Source organism: Pagrus pagrus, assembly GCF_965226575.1.
Source record: "Pagrus pagrus genome assembly, chromosome: 7".
NCBI lineage: Eukaryota > Metazoa > Chordata > Actinopteri > Spariformes > Sparidae > Pagrus > Pagrus pagrus.
Genome location: NC_140191.1, coordinates 12630682 through 12656002, shown reverse-complemented (window position 1 = coordinate 12656002; position 25321 = coordinate 12630682). Strand labels below are relative to the sequence as shown.

The window sequence follows — 25321 nt, the reverse complement described above, 5'->3', positions numbered from 1 at the left end:
GTACAATATCACTGTAAAAATGTACCTGTGTACCTGTGGCTGCTATACTATTATACAGAAAATTATATCATTAGATTATCATTACTGTTAATGCATTAACATACACAACAAACCAACATTTCATTGGTTGAGGTGGAGATCTACCTAACTAATAATTACTATTTTCTTAAGGCATTAATCTGATTATTGTCTTGATTTACTGACTGTTTGGTTTGTAGAAATTCAGAAAATGGTGACAAGTGCCGTCATAACTACCCAGAGCCAAAAGTGACAATGTTTGTTTTGTCCAACCCAATGGTATAAAACTCAAAATTATTTAAAAATTAAACTTAAATTATTAAAATAATTGAACATAAAAACAGTAAATCCTCACACACTCGCATGAAAAATTATTTAACAAATCCCAAAATAGACGATTAATTTCCTTAAATTGACTGATTGATTAATGGACTAATAGTTTCACTTGTTTGTTTTGTATGCAAAAATCTTAAAGTAACTAATTAAATGAAAAGTACAATATTTCCCTTCTAAAATTTAATGGGATAGAAGTTTCAAGTGGCATGAAAAGAACATATTCAACTAAAGTAAAAGTAAAGTACCTTGAATTTGAATTAAGTACATTACTTGAGTAGTTACATTCCTTCACTGTGCAGCGTCATTGAAAAGTTGCACACAATTAGAGTTAGTCATTTTTGTTTTTGCCAAAATATTCAGTCTGTGGCCGGCCTCCACGTGACATCCATGAAACGTGTCTCCTCCTACACTCTCAATGATGTGCCATAGCGTAACAGGAGACGCCAAACTGCTCTATCAGTTGTTAACAACCATGTGTTGCGCTGATAATGACGACAGCGGACGCGTGTGTGTGTGTGCATCTACGAGTGTTTACTTTCCAGGAAGTGTTGCCCTCATTCAATGCCGTGTAACAATGTATGTGCAAAAGCATTTTGTTGGTCAGTTGGTAACCAGTCCCAGCCTTCTGGTCTCAAGCTTTTGTCACTGCGGGCAAGGTTGGCCAGTTAAAACACAAGTTAGAGACCTCGTGTTGAGTTTCTCCCGGGTTCACAAGCCACAAACATCCACATGCGTGACCCAGATTACAACCCTGATTCCAAGAAAGTTGGGACTGTTTGAAACGTAAATAAAAACAGAAGAGCAATCACTTGCAAAGGAACCGTGTTAACTGACAACGGTTTTATTTAGTGTTCCAAAGCCCATAATGATCATATATTCACCAACATCTGTTTTCAAATGAGTATCTGTCAAAGGATTAGAAAATAATCATATTCTGTTTAATTTATATTGTACACAGTGTGCCGGATTTTTGGAAATCGGGGTTATAGAACCACAGTCTCTCCTTGATTATCTGTGTACTGGAGAGGAGAGTAGCCGTAGACGTAGCCGGCAGAGTTGTTTTTATCAGTGTGTCAGATGAGGAGAGAAGTGAGTGATGACAGGAGATAGAGAGCTGAGATGACAGCTGTTTGACGGAGGAACAGCAGGAGGACGTAGCACATGTGAAACATCAAATGTAAAAGAGGATGCAACACGCTGGAGGAACACAAAGCAGGACACCCATACACTAAGAATGAGTGAAATTCCACGAGAGCTTGAGGTAGGATCTCTCCAAAAATGAAAAGTTGACCATGTTATGATGCTTAGTTTACTATGTTCACATGGCAATGATGCTAATGTCATTGTTTTTGTTGCTGGAAACTGGAGTCATTTATGTTCCTGGGGAGTTATATGATTCAAATTCTGTGGTTTGCTGAGGTCTGCAGTGTGCCAACTTGTGGGTTGTTGGATGCCAAGATACAAACTGTTTTTTTACTTTTATTTGCATTCTCCAGTTACTCTGAATAATTTTAGATAGTATGACAGAAAACATGCGGTATGTTTTTACCGAGCTGTAAAGCAATATTTGAATAGCAAAGTATACTTGAGTGGAGATATCTAAGTATATAGTTGTGTTGTGTGGTTTTTGTTTTTAATACCACTTTGTAATGAGGTCCATATCATGTGGCAGCTCTTGATAATGTTTCATAGGAAAGTTAAGTCTCTGATCTGAGTGGGATATTTGTCGATGAAAGTGAGAGCAGAAATTCCTGAGTGGTTCTTTTAGGAAACATTAAGAGGCCTCTTGTGCCGAGTGGTGGAAATAATTCAAGCTGTGATCAGATGTTAAGAACCGATGTGTTTTACATGTGTTTTGTTGCAAACACTTTGGTGTGGCTTATCAGTCTGGATGTTTGATATAGCCTGATGTTTAATGTGTAGCCCATGATACACTGTTATGGTCAGTACTGAGTAAACAGGCTACATCAGTTGCTACCAACTTGGGGATCTGGACCCTCCCAGGGGTTGCAAGACAAATCTAAGGTGTCACCAGATGATTAATGACACGGGAAAAAAACGTCTTATTAATGGTCCAATGTGCATTATTTAGTTGAGTTTGGGGCAGAATGGTATATAATATTCAGGATTATGTTTTCATTAGTGTAAAAATCCCCTGAAACTAAGAACCATTGTGTTTTCTCTACCTTAAAATGAGCCTTTATATCCTCAGAGGGAGTGGGTTCTCTTCCATAGAGTCCGCCATGTTGAGCCGCCATGTTTCTACAGTAACCCAGACTGGACAAACCAAGCACTAGCTCTAGAGAGGGCCTTTCATGTAGGGGAGGGTGAGACGAGGGGTCTTCAACTGGTTGCAGTCACCAACCTTACAGCTAGATGCCACTAAATCCTACACACTGGACCTTTAATTCAAACTTTTTCTTAATTACTTGCTTTTTGCAAAATACTGGAGATGTTTAATAAAAGGAAACTTTTTGGTTGAACTGTTCGTAGACATTACAATCTATGCTGCGAAATCATTGGTGGTCATCATTGGGACATTGCTTAATTATTGAAGGAGCTCTATGTAACAATACGAAGCAATTTAAATGTATGAATTGCTTTCTTATTGGCCATATGTGAGCGGAGTGTAACCTGAAAAATGAGATGCTTCCTTATCTGTCTCGGTTGCCTATACAAGCCTGTTGGCGATTTATTTAAGTTGCCTAATGCTGCTGGGCTGTGGATTTCGTTGTGAAGGATTTCTGCATTACCAGTAGGTAACGTTAGTTTGGAATTGGAGTCTGCAAACATAAACTAATGGTCACCTTCCACCACAACACAAAAGTCTGCACTAGGCTGGGTTTTCCACATAAAATCATGTATATTTCTGTATTTATACAGTTAAAAAACAATATTGAAGCAACTACATGAAAATTATATTTCAAAAAATGTTTTGGTATTTCAGTTGAACCAGTTACATTCTTGTTTCACTTGTTGTTGTCTTTCAGCCTCAGCTATCAGTCCAACCATCGTCACAGCCAGAACCTGAGAGGGGGCTTCGGCCTCCACCTCTGTTTCAGCTGCCACTCCCTGACCAAGATCTCTCTGAGACCCATCACCAACCCCAGCTACAGCTGTCAGAGTATGTCCCCGAGCACCAGCACCCAACACAACCAGTGTGGATTAACCATCGAAGGCTGCTTCTCCTTCTTTTGGGGTTGTCCTTATGTGCTGTCATTCTGGGAGTAATTTACTACATGCATCAAGATCATCAAAATAGGAGGGAAAACCTGGCGGGGACTGGTAGGCCTCAAGAGAAATACAATGACACAACCACATAGCACAAAAATTCAGAATTTGCCCAATTTGTCTAACTGTTCTCTCGCTCTTTCCTGTAGAGACTTCATGTGTCTCCCCAGCCTGTCAAAGGGCCTCAGCCCGTCTGTCCATGACTGCTGATCCCTTCACGCAGCCCTGTGATTACTTCCTGTTCACATGTGGCTCTGACAGACTTTCACCAGACAGCGGGGGGCGACAAAGGGGTCAGGGCATCCCTGGACATCCACAGAACCAGAAGGAAGAGGCCGTGGGGCCAGAGAGGAAAGCACAAAAGAAAAAGAGAGAAGACAGAAGACTGCGAGAGGATAAAATACCGGACAGAAATACCGTGCTGCTGCAGTATCTCAGCGAGATTTTGGGTAGGAGTTGCCACTAAAATGTCCTCTAATGTACACCACTCTGTGTTGTATTAATTAATCCAATCATATTGCTGTATAAGAGAGCATATCATATAAACTGAATTGTGTTTTTCGTGATCTATCTGTCAGAATCAAAGGACAGACTGGGTAGTACAGCGGTGCAGAAGGCCAAAGGATTCTACCATTCCTGTTTGGACACCAAATCCATAGAGACAGCAGGAGCGGAGCCCTTCCTCGAACTCATCCAGAAAGTGAGATAAAATGCCCTTAACATGTGAGCCTTTGGATGATAAATCCAAAGAGACATTATGTCAAATACAATGTTCCCTTATCACCCTTCTTTAAAGGTTAAGGGGAATTCATTTGTCCATTATGTACTGCATCTCAGGCAACAGTTCAGATTTTCCAAGACACAAAAAAAATAGCAGACACATGTCTCGTTCATTTAGATGATGAAGCCTGAAGACTTTGGTGATCCTCTGACTTTTCCTCTAGCACCACCATGAGGTTGACATTTGTGGTTTGGAGCAAAATGCCTCAACAACTGTTGCACTGCTGAATTGTGATGAGATGTGCTACACACATTCATACATTCAAAGAAAGTGTTTGTGTGCAGACAAATTAAGTTATTTGACGGTGTTTAAGTGCAATGTTACACCGCCACCTACTGGCCTGGCATGCATACTACAGCTTTGTAGAAACCTTTTCGTTTTCAGTAAAACGGTTGACATGTAAATGGGGCCTTAGTTGAGTTTTTCCTGCTTGACAAAGGTATTTGGAAGCAGTTTCACGTATTTGTTACAGATTGTCTCAGATTGGAGATGCATTATTTGTAAAGGTGACATGTGTAAATGTTTTAATATGTGTGTCTCAGGCTGGGCGGTATGGCCTTAAAATAATATCACAATATTTTTGACCAAATAGGCCCTACTTCAATATCAGTATTGCAACAATATTGTAGGGATGATATTCACAAAATACTGATCAAAAATGACTAAGTGGGTAAAGGCAAGTATAAACAAGTACAACAGTCTGGTTATTTCAGAAAATGACATCACTTTACTGTAATGCAGCCTTTAAAACCAGGAAACGACAACATCTACATGTATGATATCCAAAATATAAGATGGTTTATAGTCTCATATCACGACAACGATATATGTCGTATATATTACCCAGCCCAACCTGTGTCCCACTCTCCCTCTTTGTATTTCATCATTGTCTCTTTCTCTCTGCATGCAGTTGGGAGGCTGGGCAGTATCAGGCCAGTGGAATCGGACCGATATCAACTCCACCCTGAGCCTGCTAATGAGAGACTACGCCACATTCCCATTCTTCAGCCTCTCTGTGGGCAGAGACCCAAAAGAAACTGCCCGCGGGACAACCAGAAGATACATACAGGCCAGTATCCATTAGGCTAATTTGTGAGTCCTAAAGTGCTGGTGGGAGCACTGCCACCGCAAAGTCAGTTTTGTTTTATTTCCCTAACTCCGGTCTCCTCTTTGTCAACAGATTGATCAGCCAGATCTGTTGATCCCCATTGAATGGAACAGCAAGACGCTGAAGTCTCAAGCTAAAACTCAGGTTGTTGACTTTGCCAGACCACTATTGATTCAAGAAATATAATAATATTCATCTATCAGACTAATGCATTTCTTTATCATTCTCCTGTCTCCTTTCATCCAGACGTTACGTCCCTTCTTGGCATCATGTCAGAGGTACCTGGAACTGTTGGGGGCCCCGCCCAGCACCAGAATGATCCACGTGGGCACGTTCATCTCTCTGTCCTCTGAGCTCGCCGTGGCTGCTGCACCTCTGCACTATCGCCTGTCGAAAGGGCAGCTCTATCAGCGCATGACCATCAGAGAGCTACAGGTACCAGAGGAGGAAGATGTGTCACTGTAGACACACACTGTGTCTAAATCTGCTTTAATAATTAATTTTCTTTATGTAAATATGCCAACAGAGCCAGGCCCCTGCCATTGATTGGTTGGGCTGTCTGCAGGCCACTTTCCATCCACTGCCCCTCACTGAAGATGATCATGTCCTTCTACATAACTTACCTTACATGGTGCAAATGTCCCGCATCATTGGCAATTGGCTGAACAGGCATGAGCTGAGAACCAGGTACTGTAAAGTGACACATAACAAACCACAATCAAATATATTTCCCCTTTTTTTCTTTTTTGACCTTGTGCTGCCACATTTCGCTCCACTCAGCGGCCCACTTCATACTTACATGGTCTTCAATCTGCTGCACACCCTGATGCCCGCTCTAGACTCCAGATTTTCTGAAACACAGAATAATTTGTCTGTGGCTCTGGGTAAAAGTGAAGGGGTGAGTACACGCAGACTTTGCCTTCTGTACTTTTATAAAGGATGACACGGATGAGTTGGTTTGTTGAGTCACATCTTCATTATGGGCCTCCTCACCAGGTAGCCCCTCGCTGGAGAGACTGTGTGTTGGAGACTGAGAGAGGATTTGACTTAGTTCTTACAGACCTTCTCAAAAGAAGGACAGCACACACAGAGGTAAGTAGCAATCATGGGAATTTGTAACATATGATTTGAGCAGTGTTTGAAATTATAAGGCCAGTATGAAGTGTATTAAAATATTTGTTGTTCAACAGGCAGAGGAGATTATTCAAAACATCTTTACTTCCTTCAAGTCAAAATTACGCGAACTCAAATGGACAAATCAGACGTCTCTCCAGCTTGTCATGAAAAAGGTAACATGTGACGCAAGTTTCCTGTCTTATCCTTTATGAACTGCATTTTGTTGGTGTTTGGATGTCAGTAAAAGCCCGTCTTCCTGCAGGTTCACTCTTTAATTCCAAGACTTTGGACAACAACAGAGATCTCTAGTGAGGCTGAGCTTGACCTGCTTTATTCTGAGGTATGTTACAGACCACAATTGGCTCTAACAGATGACGTATTTAAAGTTTTTTACCTCCTTAATAACCCCGGCTAAACCCACCTGAACTCACTTAACTCACAAAACAAAGAACACCATTAACTCTACAGCCTGTATGATTCCAGGTTACAGGTGGTCCACAGAGCTTCTTCTCAAACTATGTCCAGCTACTGTCCTTGTGGCAAAAGAGACGCCGTAAACTCTTGACAGAGCAGACTGAGGCCGCTGATATGTGAGTGTCTGTCTATATTCTAAAAGTCAAGAAACATGAATGTTTTCAGCATGTATGTAATATTTTCTCGTTTTCTTTTAGCCTGTCTGTCACACCAATCCTCCAGGGTAATGAGCTCCTCTTTCCCATGGGAACGTTTGTCCCTCCTCTCTTCCATCCTACGTATCCGAGGTAATATTGTTATTAATGTTTATTTTTTATTTTAGGCTTATTATTAAGCATTATAATACATTACAAACATATTTGTTTTACTGTTGTATTTTTTTACAGGGCAATGAATTATGGTGTAATAGGTTTCCTTATCGCCAAAGACATCCTCCACCTGATCCTGCCTGACAGTAAGAGAAGCTCACATTTGTCCTCTACTTGAAAAAAAAAGCGTTTGGTATCATGTTTAGGTTACAAATACAGTTGATTTACCTTAAAGGGGCAAGTTGTAAGATATGGCAAGAATTTTGTTTAAAACATTATTTTTAAATGAACTAACATTATCAACAGAATGTGAAGAAACAACAGTGTTGATGTTGTGTCAAAGACATTTATGTATTGTGTAGTAGAGATATCTACTGAAGTTAGCATGCTAACCAGCTAGCCCCAGCCCGTCCTATCTCCTAAGGCTGCAGTCAGACAGAATCCGGCATAGTGGCGATTAGTCCAGTGTTGTGTGGAGGTGTGGGGGTGTTTAACCCTGGCGGATCAGTTTGCAGAAAAGGAGAAGCTGCACTGTCGCTCTGCTACTAGCATACTGGTCATACGAGTGATTGTTTGTCCACGTAAACAGGTCAAAGAAATATTAGTAAATGACCAGGATACAAGACTAGCATTTCGTGGTGTTTTCGCTGCAACGTTGGATTTGGTCTGAATCAGAATCAGAAATACATTATTGATCCCCGAAGGGAAATTGCTTGCATTACAGCTGCTCCCATTCAAAGTCCAGAAATATGCAGAAAAATAATAATATATTATATATAGAGATATTTACACCTAAGAATATAGTGAACAGCAGTTGTCAGTTACTCTGGTGACGTGCTGCCATCTCCTGGCCATATTTTACACATTACACCTTTAACGTCCTCTACACTCCACTCATAGATTGTTAATGTATTATCATATTAATCTCTTTGTTATGGTGTAGTTTATTCTCAGAGTGAGACGGTGCATGCTGTGGGGGAATGTGTGTGGGCTCACTACCTCACTGTGACAGAAAAAGCCAGCCGAGGTGGAGTGTTTTCTCTCTCAGCAGCGCAGCAGCAGGAGGTGTGGGTGCAGTATTCTGCACTGCAGATAGCATTGCAGGTGAGCAGCCATCTTCAGGCTTTGTTCTCTGTGTGTGCAACAACATTAGGTTCATAAATCCACATTTATGTGCACGTCTTTCCTCAGGCTTATCATCAGAGTCTAAAGAACCATCCGAGTGACACCTCCCTCTCAGGACTATCACACACTCGTCTGTTCCTCACGTCTTTTTCTCAGGTACTGTGCTATCTGTTATTTCAATGTTTATCTCTTTTCCTCTCAACTACTCATCTTGCCTTTTAATGTATCTTTTCCAGGTTAACTGTGACTCAGACTCATACCGTGGATTCATGCCCTTGGAGCCCTCATTCCTGATTACAGTCGTCTGTGCCAAATCTGGCCTGTGTCCTACAAACCTGGAGTGCCCCAATAAAACCCAGCAGCATGTATTACAGACATGCTGAACACACTCCTGATGTCCAGCAGGTTTTGTTTTTGTAATTACTGATTATTATGGATAATATTAAGCCCACTGTGGATGTTGGGATAAAGATTATAAGTTTAAATAACAGATATTTATAGTGAGGATACCTAAAGTATGTAAAAAGCAAGAAAACACTGACTTTTTTTTGTATCTGTAGTTGTTGTTAAGACATGTTTGCATGTCCATAAAATGCACAACCTGTTAAGTATTTGTGTAAAATAAAATGTCAATTTGAAAAACTATTTTCACTTTGTGTTTCATTGTCCTGTATGTACTGCCACTCAGTTTTAAAAATGAGCCCCTAATTAAGCTACAGTTAAGATTTGTCTGTTAGTTCTGGTTCAGTCACACAGCAACCAAAAGAAATGTTATTTATCACAACAAATCACAAAATTATTGCTTGAAGATCAGGACATGTCTGCTTGTCAAACTTTCCAACAACCAACTGAAAAGCCAAGAAAGCCCACTGTGAAATGACAGCATTAAATCAAGTGGAAATACACAGTTGAAGGTGGTAAAACAAACAGGGAGACTTACCAAAACTCAGAAGAGAAATCACATCTTCAAGAAGAAAATCACAGCAGGGAAGAAAAGCTTATCTGCAATGAACAAAACACTGCGGGTTCGAAAGGCACCTAGGAAGGCTCAAAGAGCTCGGAGACGTCAACCAAACCAAAACCGGCATCTGTAAAAATCTTCCCAAAGAAGACATCCAGCAAGATGAGGAATTCCCAAAACAAGATCAGGATTACAAACAAGGCAACGTCAGGATGCTAGGAGAAGAACTTACTATTATTAGCATTAAGAGAAATTCATGGTGAGCATTAATAAACTCAAACTTCTCAAGCATCCTAAAATTGTGTATTTTCTTTTGATGTGTTGAAATGTTTTTTTCTAATGTCTTATACCTCCATGTTCTCAGGGAAACTCATGTTTTTCATCACCTTGTCATATTTTGTCTCCACTGTGCTTGTCATTTCTTTTAGTGAACTCTTCTCAGTTAATATGAAACAAAAACTAGTCATCATTTTGGTTGTATATTTTAATATAACTGTATTGATTGATAATCCAAAACTTAGTAATTAATAATGGTAGAAAATATAGCCACACTTCCACATGAAGAGCGAACACTCGGTACAAATATCTATGTATACTTCACACAGTGGCCAAACACCATCATACAAATTTACACATACAGTGTGTAACAGGATACATGTCTGTATTCCACGTGGCATCACTGGGGAAATGGACAGTCAGCCCAACATTTCCATTATATCCATTTCTAGTCCATTAAAAAATGTCCATGTACTGTACTGCCTCCAGCTGGTCAACATCAGTAGTTCACTGACTGTTGGTCACAGGATGCCCCAAACTTCCTCAAAGGCAGAGCACATCTTGGCACAGGTCAGCGCCCCAGAGAGTGGGTAGTTACTGATGGATACAGTCTTCTCTGTGTAGTCCACATTCACCTAATAAAGACAGGGAGATCAGCAACAAATATATTTGACGCGTAAAGCAGTGAATCAGCTTCCATTTAGAGCCATTTCTCACCGCTCCATGTGCAAACGCTCCAATCACCACTGCAGCCGGTCCCTCCGGCACCAACGTTCGGGGGCAGACGGCCTCTCCAGAAGAGAAGGAGGTGCATATGCGGGGGCAGCCAGGAGGCAGGTGGTCCGACACTGGGTTTTTAATCATCCTCAGAAGCTTCTGAGGACCATCAGCAGCCCTGACGCTCAGCTTGTGCAACAGTTGAACTAAGATAGAAGAAGAGAAAAAGGAATGTTTAGGAGATCAGCTCAGGTAAGTAAGACTGGCAGCTTAGTACTTAGCCACAGAAAGTATTCAACATTAGGAGTTTACCCATAAGGCCACAGAAGCGAGTGAAGGTTCTTGGGATGCGGGTCTGTGGGTTGATCTCTATTAAGGCGTTTTTCTCTGTGTGGACGTAAACCTGCAACAGGCCTGCCCTGTTCAGTGGACTGTCCATCAACATGAGCAGACACTAGTGAAAATAAACAAGATATTTCAGTTATTTACATTGCCCTTTTTCGAAGACATGCCTTGAAGAACTTTACATAAAGAAAAAACTGCTTACTTGTAGCAACACAGAAACATAAGAGTTACAGCATAGTAAGCAGGTGTACGGAAGCCCTAAAGGGCCATGCATTCTTACATTTTATTTCCTCCATTTTCCCGTGATAACGAGTTAATTTCATTTGCTTTCTCAAGATCTCGAGTTATTATCTCGAAATAACAACTGCCGTTTTCCCGAGATAACGGGATAATTGTCTTGAGATTTCCAAACTTTGTTTTCCCGAGATAGGGGATAATTTTCTCGAGATCTCGAGATAACAATATAATGAATTGAGATCTTGAGAAAACAAAACTAAAGTGTAGTATATTAAATCATTGCAGGAAACATCATTCAGTGTAGCAATGTCAGAGGAGCAGGAGCATATCGATCACCGCGTCACATATCTTTTCAATCAAGGCCTGACACAGGCTGAAATAGCATTATGCCTTGCTATTGCAGATAATATACACATTAGTGTGTGTAATCTAAAAAGACGGTTAGCAAGGCTTCAGCTATATCAGCTGCGCAATCTAAGTGAGCCTGATGTCATCGTTAACTACATAGCTGACCAGCTAATAGATAATAACAGATAATAACTCGAGATCTTGAGAAAACAAATGAAATGAACTCATTATCACGGAAAAACAGAGGAAATAAAATGTAAGAATGCATGGCCCTTTAGGGCTTCCGTACGGATGTGCCAATATCAGTGATTCTTTTTCTAAAAAACATCAACCCCCTCATTTGCCAATTTGACTTCAAATCAGTGAAAGAGACCAAAGATGCAAATACTGGTAGTAAAATTTCATTAATCGCTCTACTGTTTTAAAGACCTTATATAGATTGAAAATAAATTGACTACAATGCTACATCACCATCATAAACACACAGGAGTCGGTGCTCCCTGATGGACAAACTATGTACTGGTGACACTGCTTCTATGGTACCGCAAACGTGCAGGACTGCTTTATCATGTCAGTTTTCTCTGACGTATCTCTGATGAGCTAAAATCGCTCATGAAACCAATATGTCTTTCAGGCTCTACACTTTAGCCTTCATTCTTGAGGTGACAGCAGGATCTTGACTGGCCTCATTCAGACCTGTGTATCTCTGCCCAATTTTTAGATTTCTTCACTGATTCTAATGATAATTAAGTAAAACAAAATGGCACTGTCATGAGTCATGACAGACATAGGTAAAGATGTTGTACACAGTATTCTGTGAGTGTTACCTGATGTGTGATGTCTGGTCTTATGTTGCCAGGATTCCTTCCACTTTTGACGATCATATTTTTGTGTTGGTCACAGTTTAACAGCTCAAAGGTTTTTCCGACCTGGCAAATACAAAAAATACACACAACATAAACTGTTTGGGTATAATAAATTCACTTATTTGTATTAGTGACCCCAATTTTAAAGGTACGGTCACTGATGCCACTTCCACTTGTAGCAGGTAGGGGCTGCATCACAACAGCACACAAACACAACCCTGACGATTTACCTTCACTGTTTCTAACGATGCCCCCTCCAGAATAACAACCAGTCTCCTCTCTGCCATACGGTCGTGTAGGCTGCGGAGGTGTTTGGCTGGTTTTGGTTCATATTCGTCCAAATGTTCAAGACCACGCTTCTTCGAGATAGGAACGTCCATGATGCCTTCTGATGGACCGTCGCAGAATGTGTACGTCACGGCTAAAAAGCGCGTTCATGAAAAGGGTGCCTAGTAACTAGTAAGTACTTAGTTTGCGCCTTTTAATTTAGCCTGTATATTTTTTTTAGTTACTGTATTAATGTAATAACGTTAAAACATTTTCTGTTTTCTATTTTTACAAAAGTGGTGTCTCCTCAACGGTCTTTATGTGTGCGCGCGTGATCACCAGCGCCATCATCACTCCGTCACTAATGTGCGCCGGATGTTCTTTTACAACGTGTTGAAGGAAAATTCACGTGTGGACGTTTTTATCTTACAGCGCAGAGTCAGAAGTTGGGCCAAAAAGAAGCAGATTAATCGGTGAGTATATGGAGAATTATTGCTGAGCTCATTAGGCAAACACTCAGTTAGAGTGTTCATAACCGAGGTCTTGTTTTGAAAACACGACATGCGGAGTTGGGTTAACTCGTGTATTAGCTGCTCACTCTGTCATTTCTCACTGCAAACGTGCAAAGACGTTTGAATACCTTATATTTGAACATTTAGGGTATATGTGTCTCCTGTAATGTACTCTTGAATCTATAAGAAACGCCGTTAAATGAGTAGACAGTACAAGGAAAACATGTGACGTTAGCAACGGTGAACTGAGTAAATTGTAGCCTAATATTGTATAGCTCTCTTGGTCACTTTTAAATAAGATACCTATGAGTGCATATGATTATAACAACCTGTCTAATATATGATTGGTCTGCATAGTTGTAGCGACCAGTTTCCCTTTAATGACTTCAGCCACACTGCTCAAGTTTTTAGCAGTTTCTCAGTCTGACAGTCTTTTGATTACTTAGATACTGAGAGTTATATTTGCTGTAATAAGCTGAATTCTGCTTCCCCTAATAATAGCAGATAGTGTAGTAGTCTTCAATAAAGGATTTTTTTGTTTTTATTGAATTATTATTATTAATGTTTAATGTTTTATCTTGATTACAGAACTCCTATCTGATCAAATAAAGTTTCTGAGTTTACTGGTGAATCTATACCATATATTTTTTGTGCTTTTTTTACTTTAATTCCTTAATTTAAAAATGAATATATGTAGGTCAGTGACTTTTTAACCTGCAGTGTATTTACATAAAGCAATACCTGATGATATGGTAGTGGTGAAGTCAATCTTAATTTTGTTAAATAATGATATTGTTTAATGGATGTTGTGGAATTTACTCAAGCTCAAAACAACATGCTGTTACTTGCTGCATGTGCAGGTATATGTAATGTTTTGTGGTTCACCCAAAGTCCCTTTACAACACAACATGGATGAAGGACAGCATTAACAGTGACCTATGTTCAAATACACTGATATTGACAACACTATTTTCCTCCATTTTCTAGGCTATTTGTGTAGCTCGGAGTCATGGGTCGGAAGTTGGATCCCACCAGCAAGGTGAAGAGGGGGCCAGGGAAAAAAGCCAAAAAGCAGCAAGGAGCAGAGACAGAGTTGGCCAAGTTTATAGAGGATGGTGATTATTGTGCCCTTATTATTTCACCCTCGAAATACACACCATGAAATTTAACAAAAAACATTTTGTCTTTCTGACTGCATCATTATGGCTTGTTGTTAAAAGTATTTCTTGTCTGTTTACAGATGAAACAGGACCAAAACGCCTGTCAAGTAGAGGACGGAAAAGGTGAGAGAATTACTGATTAAATACCATGAAATAACATCAATCTGTCTACAAGTTGCTCATTTATGTTGTCATTTTACAGAGCTGCAAAAAGAGTCCAGAATTTGAATAAGCCTAAGAATTCTTCTGAGAAACAGCCAAAGAAAGGTAACAAAGGACTAAAGAACTTAAACACATATGTGTGTCTGTGTATTTGGTTTGCAGTTAACTGTTGTGACAGATGATAAAGATTCAATGAATGAAAAAAGACATGGATGTGATCTTCTGTGGGTGTTCTTTGAGTGAATGGAGTGTTGGAGCCTTTTTAAGGGAAAATAAATGGGTTATTTTATGAATCAGAGAAAATATACATTTCCTTTTTCTCTGAAGGATTCAGTGATGAAAACAGCAAATGGCTGAAACCAACAAAGAGGAAGCGCAAAATCGATGAACCGGAAAGTGAAGATGACAGTGATGAGCACTGGGAACAAGAGGAAGATGATGAAGAGGTGGAGGAGCAGCAGCAGCAGCAGCAGAAAAAGAAGGGAGGAAAAGACCAAGGAAAGAAGGCTGCCAAATTAGTAGTGAAAGAAGGGGAGGAGGAAGGGGAGGATGACAAAGACGAGGGAGATGACGACGATGATGACGACGACGACGAAATGGTTGATGACTATGGTACCCTTGATGACGGCAGTGGTGAGGAAGAAGCTGAAGAAGAAAGTGATGGAGAGGAAGTACGTGAAATAGTTCTGCCAACTTTTAACTACCTAAACTTTTTTCCAACCATGACTTTGTTGTGTTTTTTGTACTTAAGACTGGAAATTTGACTAAAGTTGTGATTCAAAATGTCAAAACTTTATTATTGCCCAGATTGCAAATTTCCATATACAGCTCCAAATGTTCTCACACTTCACTAGTAATGTATTAAATCAGTGCTTTAAAGGATAGTTAATACGGGGAATATACTGTATTTGTATAATTAATGACTACTTTCTTTGGTTTTTGTTCCACATTTAGCTTCTTCCCATCGAGCGTGCAGCCAAGAAAGCGAAAAAGATGAAAGAAACCATGGGCCTAGAGAGTGATGATGATGACGATGATGACGAGGACGATGATGATGATGATGATGATGAGGAGGAGGAGGAACAGAAATCAGATGCTGACATGGATGAGGAGGACACAGTACAGGCCAACATTGATGAAATGGATAAATTTAGGCTACCAGGGGCAGAGGAAAGTGAGAAGGAAGGTGGGTGAATTACAGTTTTTTCCTCCCTTTTAAAGTGGTGAATGTAATTGTTTTGCATTGAGTTTAAGTGTTTTTCTAATCTGCATCCATAGGTGTCCTGCCTCTGGACCTCAAGACAATCTATCAAAGAATTAAGGACAACATCGATGTTCTTTGTAATTTCTCAACAAAACGGGAGGAGGGCAAAGAGAGAGCAGAGTACATCTCTCTTCTGAAGAAGGATCTCTGTACCTATTACAGCTACAACAACTTCCTCATTGAGAAATTGATGGACCTCTTTCCTCTTTCAGAGGTGGGTGATTTTTTTTCTTTTTTTCCCTGTTGTATGAAAGAAAGCGCGTTCTTATGATGAGAAGAACATCCCAATTTCAGTGATGAGTAGAACTGAATGATGCACACAATTCTACCCATAAAATTGTTTAAGGGTAGTTACAGATTCTGTTTTATTTGTTATCAAAGAGACCGATGACCAATATTTGCAACCAATAGACTTGAAGTCAAAATGAAAAACTAAGTGCCAGAATTTAGAATAAGTAGCGATGGAATGTAACTATGCACAATTTACAATTTTGAGGTAACTTTATTTGATACCTTTAGTTAGAGAGAGCCGGTTGCATCAGAGCCAGAGTAGTACAAATTATTTTATTAGCAATCTGACAAAAACAATTGCTGATTCTGATAATAGGAAAATACTGGATCCAATAATGTGTCAGTCCCTAGTTTGAGTATGTGACAGATGTCGAGACTTGATTGAGATTGTGTGTCAAGTTGAATGGAAAAAAAATCAATAAGAAAAACATGTTTTTTTTTCTCCACCTTGCTTACAGCTGGTTGATTTCCTTGAGGCCAATGAAATTCACAGACCTGTCACCATTAGGACCAACACACTGAAAACAAGGAGGCGGGACCTTGCACAGGTAACTGCTCAGAATGCGAGAGAGGGTCAAAATTCATAAAGTCCTTCATAATATTTATTATTCTTGTCTATTTTTGTCTCTTTTTTTTCTTCAGTAGAAGTAGTAGTAAGTAGTAGTACTAGTCATAGTAGTTGTAGTATAATATAAAGACTTTGGAGGATGTCCAGATTCAAAGATACAGATGTTAATAGTTTGGCTGTAGTTTTGACCTTGTAAGTAACCACCACTGGACACAAAGGCAACAAATGACTGAAGTAGTCTCCTGTCAAATTCAGCCTGAGTCAAATTTTGAACTCTTTGGTCTTTGTTTCCCCTTATTTAGGCCTTGATCAACAGAGGAGTGAACCTTGATCCACTGGGGAAATGGTCTAAAGTGGGCTTGGTCATCTATGACTCCTCAGTACCTATAGGTAAGTTTCAGTAAATTTGGCCATTTAAGTTCTCCCGTTGAGCATCTTTATGGGAGAATATCAAAGAACGACTGTAGCCACATAAGCTTTAACTGCGATTCTTTCTACATTTTAAATCAGGTGCAACCCCAGAGTATCTGTCTGGCCAGTACATGCTGCAGGGTGCCTCCAGTTTTCTGCCCGTCATGGCGCTATCTCCACAGGAGGGAGAGTTAGTGCTGGACATGAGCTCAGCTCCAGGAGGCAAGACCACCTATATCGGTAAGATGTGCTGCAGTTATACTTTGTATAAATGACAATTACAGTAATTGTATGCTGTGTTTCAAACTGTGTAATGCAGTCTAGGGCTGCAATTAACCTGTGTCTATAAAATGTCAGATAATGGTCATTATAATTGGCCCACCATGAAGTATTTAAACAACTTGTTTTATTCAACTAACAGTGAAAACCCAAAGATATTCCCATCATTTATGATAAATGTAAACTTTTGTCACATGAACATCAAACCTATTTACCGATGTACGTATGTGAATGCTCCACCTTTAGCTCAGCTGATGAGAAACACAGGAGTGATCGTTGCGAATGATGCCAATGCTGAAAGGTTGAAGAGTGTGGTGGGAAACATCCACCGTCTGGGAGTCACCAACACTGTTGTCTCCAACTACGATGGAAGACAGTTTCCAAAGGTATTGTTCATACATGTGTAGAGGAACATTAACTCTGTGGTTTACATACACTTTGTAGTTTAATTTAGTGTACTGATTTGTTGAACTGTTGTCTACAGGTGATGGGCGGGTTTGACAGAGTGCTGCTCGATGCTCCGTGCTCAGGCACAGGAGTCATCGCTAAGGATCCAGCTGTGAAGACCAGCAAGGTAAAACGCCATTCACTGTTCATGTATACACACATATATAGATGCGTACTTTTGGTTTTGAATGGTGTTTAATACTTTTTCCTATTTTCTGATAGGATGATGCGGACATCCATCGCTCAGCTCACTTGCAGAAAGAGCTGATTCTGGCTGCCATCGACTCTGTTAATGCTGAGTCCCCTTCAGGAGGATATCTGGTCTACTGCACATGTTCAATAATGGTATGTTCATGTACAGAAACTATGCAGTGGTCAACAAAAAAATGAATTGCAGTATACAAAACATGTGGGTTCAAAAGGGACAGACACAGCAACTTCCAACTTTGTACACCATATGAAGTTGCACAAAGAACTGTAAATCAAGACTGTTTTTAAAATGGAATTTGATTTGGTGAAGAACGCATTATGACTTTTTTAGGACTCTAAACTCAAAGTTCAGGACTTCGGACATTCAGAGTGCAAAGACATGAGACTTAGTTGCGACTTGCAAAACAATGACACGTTCCCACCTCTGCCCTTCTACTGTCAAAATGAGTTTTGTTCCATGTCTTCTGCCTTCATTCTTAGGTTTACATGTTTGTGAGTAGGGTCTGAAGTATTTAGCAGAGTCTTGGATATTGATCAAAATGTATTCCACCAGGTGGAGGAGAATGAATGGGTGGTGGACTACGCTTTGAAGAAAAGGAACGTCAAATTAGTTCCCACAGGACTTGACTTTGGCAAGGAAGGCTTCACCAGGTAAGTAAGATAACCAATGAGTGTTTTCACTCAGTTATTGAAAGCCTCTGATCTCCAGCTCTAAATGTATTTTCTTTTTCATCCTTTTAGGTTCAAAGAACGTAGATTCCATCCTACTCTTCGACTGTCTCGGCGCTTTTACCCTCATTCCCATAATATGGATGGCTTCTTTGTGGCCAAGCTGAAGAAATTCTCAAACGTAGTTCCAACGGCACCGGCAGGAAAAGGTAAAACTTCCTCCTATAAAAGCATTCTAACTTTTACCACGATATTTCCCCCGTTTAACATGAACTCATCCTCTACGTGTGTTATTTGTGTAGAAGACGAAAGCGCGGATGCTCCTGAGGCCACAGTTGTTACAGACTCTCCTGAAAAGAAACCATCCAAGAATGACAAGACCAAGAAGATTGTCCCTGGCAAGGAAGGCAACTTGAAAGGGAAAAATCTAGCTAATGGAAAAGCAGCTGGGAAAATGGCGAATGTAAAGCCACAAGGCAAAAAGGACTCACCAGCTGGACCAAAAAAGGCAAAGATCGCCAAGATGGATGGAGAGACTGTGAAAGGGGCAAAGGCCAAGAAACCCGCAGTGAAGACAGCTGATGAAACAAACAAAAAGAATGGAAGCAGATTTGAGAAAAAGCAGGGCAAAAACAGAAACACACCCATGAAGGCAAAGAATAGATTGGGGAAGAATAAATTCAAAAAGTTGAAGAACATGTTGGAAAAACAAGAAATTGATTGATGGTGTGTACGAGATTATGTAAGAGCTTTGTAAAGCTTCCTTACGGACCCAGATCACCTTCCTTCAGCTAATGAGTAGTCAGATTTGTGATCTCTGTTGTCATAGCAGAGCATTGATACCGTTCGTGTCAGTCAGATATGATTATAATGCTCATGTACAAATGGACTGTTCAATGACGCTTTCTCCTGAGTTTGGTCCTGCCTTTTTTTATTTGTATTACAGAATATTCACTGTTTGTCTGTTGATTTAATTGCAGAGTGGGACAATGTCTATACATTTGTGAAACACAATAAATCTTTTAAGATATTTTGCTCATCACTTGTTTTGATTCATTAATAGGAAGGTTTTTTTCGTCTTTACCATTACCTAGATCAACTGGTTATTTGATGGATAGAGCTAAATTGTCAAGCCAGCTATGGAAAACACTGTTTGCATCAAATAGGTTTCACTTGATCACATTTTTGCTTGTTGGTTTAGTTTATTCGATCAGTCAATACCAATTTCAGATATGTATAACGGGAACTTTGGCTGGTGGTAGCCAGTTTTTTAAACATTCAATTTGACACCTTTAATTGAAATTCTCTATAGCACTCAGTGGTTCAGTGTCATCAGCAGAATGCATGAAGAAATTTCTTAAATCTGAATTTTGACAAGCTCAAAATGTAATTAGTTACATCTTCAAATTCATGTTTGTCTGATCATAAATACACTGAGGAGATTTGTCATGTTTGAGGTAGTATTGATGATATTTATGAGTTATGACTTGATAAACTTGACAAACATGAGTTTTTGGTGGAAAGTCCTCCAGCAGTGTTGTCTGGACTGTGGAAACAACCAATCAGATTGCTCCCTTTCGGACCGGAAGCTGTGTTGTTTACATTTTCTAAGATGGCGGCGGGGATGTATTTGGAGCATTATTTGGACAGTAAGCTATTTATTATGCGTTAAACACGATATAATTAATTTAAACACACCTAGCTCCCTTTGTCTTTGTCTACTATAGTATAATGTAGCTCATGGCTAACCCGTGTGCGGAACAGGCTGCTGTAACCGTTCCCCAACGGTCAGCGGATTTGGGCTCAGTCTATTTGCTGGGTTATCGCATCCCTTCGTAGCGCCGAAAGGATGCTGTTTGAGATTGTACATCACACATAACATAACTGCACCAGCAATACAGTACCACCTAGTTTAAATCCCGTAAACAAGTATGGTCAATTATCTATGTGCCCTTTCGAAATCACTGCAAGATTTGTGAATGCTAGTTCGCGCGGTATGGTTACTGGCAGCTGTAACAGCATCCAGCGCATACGACTAAGCTAGCCATCCTGCTTGCACTAACACTACTGTTTCATGTTGATCTCACTGAAAGTGTGATTAAACTGTTTGTTTTCTCCACCTCCACCTTGCCAGGCATAGAAAACTTGCCATTCGAGTTGCAGAGAAACTTCAATTTGATGAGGGATCTAGATCAACGCACAGAGGGTGAGAACAATGAACTGTAACTAGTGTGGATTTTAACTCTGACCTGGTGTGAAAACGCATCTGGTCTGCACTCCATTTTGTAAAAGAGGCCTGTTGAAGCTCAATAGGCCAATTTTATTTCACATCTGTACACAATATAATTTAAGCAGGGGTTCCAGCCTGGGGGTCGAGGTCCCCAAAGAGATCCCAAGGAAAGTCTGAGGGTTCATAACATGATCATAGGAATAAGAAAATGTTGTTTTGCCCTTGGTAAAGTAATGAATTCTTTAACTTCTTTAGGCCTTGCAAAATCCTTAAAATTATACGATCCATGACTGTATGATGCGATACCACTGATTTATTTCCCCATCCAATGCCAAGTAAAACAAGGCTGGTATCACAGATACCAGTACAACTGATACTATGTACAGAAGCTCAATAAAAAGGCTTTCAGTAGTTGTAAGAGTGGGGGAAATCCCATCATTTGAACATCAGCACACATACTTGTGACTTTACAGACGTGAATCACTGTCCCACGTTCAGTGACAGTGATAAAATCACAAATAGCTACACTCACTATATCTCTGTAGGCTACCTGGATAAGGTCGCCCTAGCAGCACCTACCCTTTCTTCCCCTCTTCTTTAGACTGTTGCTGCACAACTTCTTCATATTCTGTCTTGTGATTAAACCTCATGGTGTTGACACAGTACCTCACAGTTCTCACACATATATCAAATACAGCATTGATGCTGTTAGGAGGTCTAAAAAGCTCCACACATGACTGCGTCTGCGTTCAGCTGTCATCCATGTCAACTCTCTGTCAGAGGCAATTTACGCATTTACAGAGCCGTAGTTGGCATATGAAGAAGCAGGTACTGTCAACTGTGTACTGCTTAGACTAGATTCCCCCTGTTGATAGTAAACTACACAAAATTACTGAGCTTAGATATCAATCCTATAATATGAAAATTGATCCTAGAACAAAGATGTTTGAGATTTAATGTTTGATTTTTATGTATTGATCCGCGCAACACTAGTACAATCATTCTTTGACATGACATGACTCCATTTTTAGGCGTCACAAGCCAAAATATTTGGTAACCGCTGATCTTCAGTAACAGACTAGTTCATATTACTCCTTAAGAGTTTATAAACATTTCTAAAGAACAGTCTTGTGGTATTATAAATATATAGTGTACTAAGATGTGAGTGATGTTTAAATTCTCAAAATCATTTTGCCAGGCTCCTATCATGCTCTGTCCTGTATTGTTCAACATGAGTTGTTTACAGGCATTCATACAATGAACGTCCATGCATGTTTAAGAAGAAAACACACCTAATGTGGTATAAAGAATATTACCATGGTAGTTATTTTCTGGATACTTTAAAAGTATTTTACACATTGAAGTTTTATGACACTATAACACTGACTCAACAATTGTAGTGTTGTTTTGTGAGTTTTACTCTTTGTCTGTCTTTTAGATCTCAAAGGACAGATAGACTCTCTGGCTAAAGAGTACACAGCCAACGCCAGGACTCTTTCCTCTGAGCAAAAGCTGTCCATACTGAGGCAGATTCAGCAGTCTTACAGTAAATGCAAGGAGTTTGGCGATGATAAGGTGCAACTGGCCATGCAGACCTATGAAATGGTTAGTATCTTAGAAATAAACATAACGTTTAACATTCATCTGTAGGTGATATGTATGGGGAAACAAATCATACATCTGCTGTGCGGAATTGACATGAAATATCCACCACAATAAGTCCGCTCATCTGTTGTTTGCAGGTCGACAAACACATCAGACGTCTTGACACAGACCTGGCTCGGTTTGAGGCTGACTTGAAGGAAAAGCAAATTGAGAGCACAGACTATGATTCCACCTCCAGTAAGGGGAAGAAAGGTGTGTGTCCATTATATTTGCTTGGTATCTTTTTATGTTTTGTGCTGAGGACTATCAGGGCAGCCAAAACCAAATTTTGCATGCTTGTGTCATTCCAGTTGACACCAGACAGAAGGAAAAGAAGACGGCTAAAACAAGGTCTAAAGTGAAGAGTTCAGATGAAGATGGAAGTCCCAAGAGTGCACAGAAGAAAGTCAAACTCCTTCAGCCGTACGTTATGCATCTACTTTCCAGCTTGTGTTTACCTTTCACATTTAAATGTAATCATCTTGGCTCACTTTATAATCATACATTCATTTTCTCTTGCAATACATTTCCTTCATCATCAGAGGGGAATTCAACAGCCCTACCACCAACTTTGGGAATGTGCACCCATCTGATGTGCTGGACATGCCGGTGGACCCAAACGAACCCACCTACTGTCTGTGCCATCAGGTGTCTTATGGCGAGATGATCGGCTGTGACAACACTGATGTGAGTTTTGGTCGATGGCCTCCTTTCAGTGTCAGTCATGGGTTCTATGAAGTGATGTTTGGGTGGAGATTTGACATGAGAATTTAAAAGTAGATGGGATAAACATTACATAAAGGACACTGATGCTGCTCTTTGCTCGATTTTTGTGGATAAATAATGTTTTACATCAGTTGCACTTAGAGAAAAAGTGGAGGCGTACAAAGGGCGAAGCTGTTTTATCTGTGTATGTTTGGGCCTCTGGTAGAGGAGACAGCTGTCATTGGTGTTGATGATGTTTTGAACTGAAAAAGGAAAGGAAAATGACACAAAAAAAAGGGAAAAGGAATAAACTGAACAAAAGAGGCGGAAAGTGACAAGAGCGCACAACATAATGTTCATTGCAAGTACAGAAGCCAATTTAACAAAAATACATAAAAAGTATGTAATAAAAGTAAATGAAAATTTTGTGAGACAAAAGATGATAACTACAGACGCCTGCATTTGTAGGAATAAACTAGAGTGTGTTTATGGTTTTCTATGTAGTTTTGTACCTTGTTGATTCTGTATCTGTTTTTCCTACTGCTGGTTAGTTTCATTGTCTTAAAATCTATAATCATATCTTATCGGAGGAATTTGTAAACATTCACAAGAGCAAGATCTATCAGCAAAGAAATGCGATCACATGGAAGAGGAACGGTGGGATGTTGGTATGCTAAAATGCCCTTTACTGACATTTTGCACATAAAAAAAATAAATATACAACAATGCATCTCCGAGCACATAAGAAAGCAGAAAATGTATTTATTCATTTCATGGGACCTTTAATGTGAGCGCCCTGTCCAAACAAGTTATGATATTATGTGTGTATTTATTTAAATTACCTTAAAATGAGATACCAGTCTCACAAAGGTCAACAACATTGTACTTGCCTGAAATTGAGAAGATTAGATAAGAATAATGATAAAAGATAGATGTTCAAATAATGTCATATCAGTTATTGTACGTAGAGTAGGTGTACCCTTGTCCCTTATATGTATTTCCGAGGCATGCTTAACACAAATGAAGAGGTTTAGGAGTCTTTTCCTTCTGTGGATAAAGTCACAGATTAAAGAGGCAATGATTGATTAGCAGATGCCACACCACGCATACTATATGTAATGTCTCTCCTTTGCAAGATTTTGGTTTTGATCTTTTGTTTTGAATAGTTTTTGTCTGGACTGAGTGCTCTATTTGCAGTGATACTTAACAGCACATTATCATACTGTTTTGTTTTTTCTTTACTCCAGTGCTCCATTGAGTGGTTCCATTTTGCATGCGTGGGCCTGACAACCAAACCAAGAGGCAAATGGTAAGAAAACTCAGTATCTGAAATGGAGGCTGTACAAGCTCATTTTCCATTAGTGCAATAAAAGTGTGAGTTGTTACCCATTCAAGTCAACTAAATCTTTTCGCTGTATTTTTTTTTTGTCACTGCCATGCAGGTATTGTCCACGATGCTCTCAAGACAGAAAGAGGAAATAAAAACACCTGGTTGTCCTGGAACAAAATTTGGATGTTGATCAGATGGAAAACGAGAAGAATATTTCTTCATTAGTTACTAGAATTTTTTTTGTTTTTCATCTTCCTTAACATTTGGTGCTTTTTCTTTTGGTTTACGTAATTTGCCTTGGTCTGATGCAGTGTGTGTGAAGGAACCAAGTGGTTACAAAAGTATTTAAATATTGATTTTCTTTTTCTTTTTCGTTAACGGTTGACATACTTTTTTTTAGTTAACTTTGGTGCTCTTATTGTGACTTCTTTTTTATATTTTGTTTTATGAGTGAATAATAAACACTACAACTGCCCCTATTGGATTAACAGTTCAAGTTTTCACATTGCCTTTTACTTCATTCTGATGTACAACTACAAAATTTAAGTATTTTCTCTGGAAAGTTTGGCCATGGATATTTTTTATTTTCTTTTGCTTTGTTGCATAGTTAGTTTCTTGTGCTTAGCCTGGGAACACTAGTTTTATGTTTTAAGTATAACAAGAGGGAAACAGAATATGAAGACAAATGCTGCATACTCACAGTATTAGTCATCTGTGGTAGTGAGTTCATCCATTTCATTTTAACATTTGATTGAGTGCTGTATAGAAAGTAAGACATTTTGTGAAAAGTATTGTCATTTCTGTAGCTGAAACATTGGTACAGGGGAGAGGGGGTGCTTGTGTTGTCAATCATTTGAATACAGCTACTACCTCAAAAACTTGCCTCTGTGGTCCTTGTCTCTGTGTTTTTCATTATACTGTACAT

General features: G+C 39.6%; 4 protein-coding genes across 4 annotated transcripts; 3 read left to right on the top strand and 1 right to left on the bottom strand.

The window, feature by feature from the left end:
• The first annotated feature begins 1491 nt into the window (after positions 1-1491).
• Positions 1492-9119, top strand: kel (Kell metallo-endopeptidase (Kell blood group)). The gene is made up of 18 exons (XM_084356845.1): positions 1492-1615; positions 3345-3639; positions 3735-4034; positions 4164-4285; positions 5277-5435; positions 5547-5618; positions 5721-5909; positions 6001-6161; positions 6255-6372; positions 6471-6566; positions 6665-6763; positions 6853-6930; positions 7074-7180; positions 7262-7351; positions 7451-7518; positions 8316-8476; positions 8564-8653; positions 8734-9119. Exons 1-18 carry the CDS (start codon positions 1589-1591, stop codon positions 8878-8880), a joined length of 2379 nt encoding a protein of 792 aa, XP_084212971.1. The 5' UTR covers positions 1492-1588; the 3' UTR covers positions 8881-9119.
• An 805-nt stretch (positions 9120-9924) lies between these two features.
• emg1 (EMG1 N1-specific pseudouridine methyltransferase) lies at positions 9925-12683 on the bottom strand. The gene is made up of 5 exons (XM_084356509.1): positions 12478-12683; positions 12209-12310; positions 10764-10905; positions 10452-10657; positions 9925-10369 (listed from the first exon to the last, which is right to left on the bottom strand). Exons 1-5 carry the CDS (start codon positions 12625-12627, stop codon positions 10256-10258), a joined length of 714 nt encoding a protein of 237 aa, XP_084212635.1. The 5' UTR covers positions 12628-12683; the 3' UTR covers positions 9925-10255.
• A 171-nt stretch (positions 12684-12854) lies between these two features.
• Positions 12855-19517, top strand: nop2 (NOP2 nucleolar protein homolog (yeast)). The gene is made up of 16 exons (XM_084356508.1): positions 12855-12987; positions 14014-14141; positions 14267-14309; positions 14389-14453; positions 14676-15019; positions 15303-15534; positions 15627-15826; positions 16362-16451; positions 16774-16861; positions 16982-17122; positions 17408-17547; positions 17646-17735; positions 17831-17953; positions 18372-18469; positions 18560-18696; positions 18790-19517. The coding sequence occupies exons 2-16, from the start codon at positions 14036-14038 to the stop codon at positions 19209-19211; spliced, it is 2319 nt and encodes a 772-aa protein (XP_084212634.1). The 5' UTR covers positions 12855-12987; positions 14014-14035; the 3' UTR covers positions 19212-19517.
• Positions 19518-20027: 510 nt separating this feature from the next.
• Positions 20028-25277, top strand: ing4 (inhibitor of growth family, member 4). The gene is made up of 8 exons (XM_084357710.1): positions 20028-20136; positions 20622-20693; positions 22156-22322; positions 22460-22574; positions 22673-22784; positions 22904-23048; positions 24314-24375; positions 24509-25277. Exons 1-8 carry the CDS (start codon positions 20100-20102, stop codon positions 24546-24548), a joined length of 750 nt encoding a protein of 249 aa, XP_084213836.1. The 5' UTR covers positions 20028-20099; the 3' UTR covers positions 24549-25277.
• Positions 25278-25321: the final 44 nt, after the last annotated feature.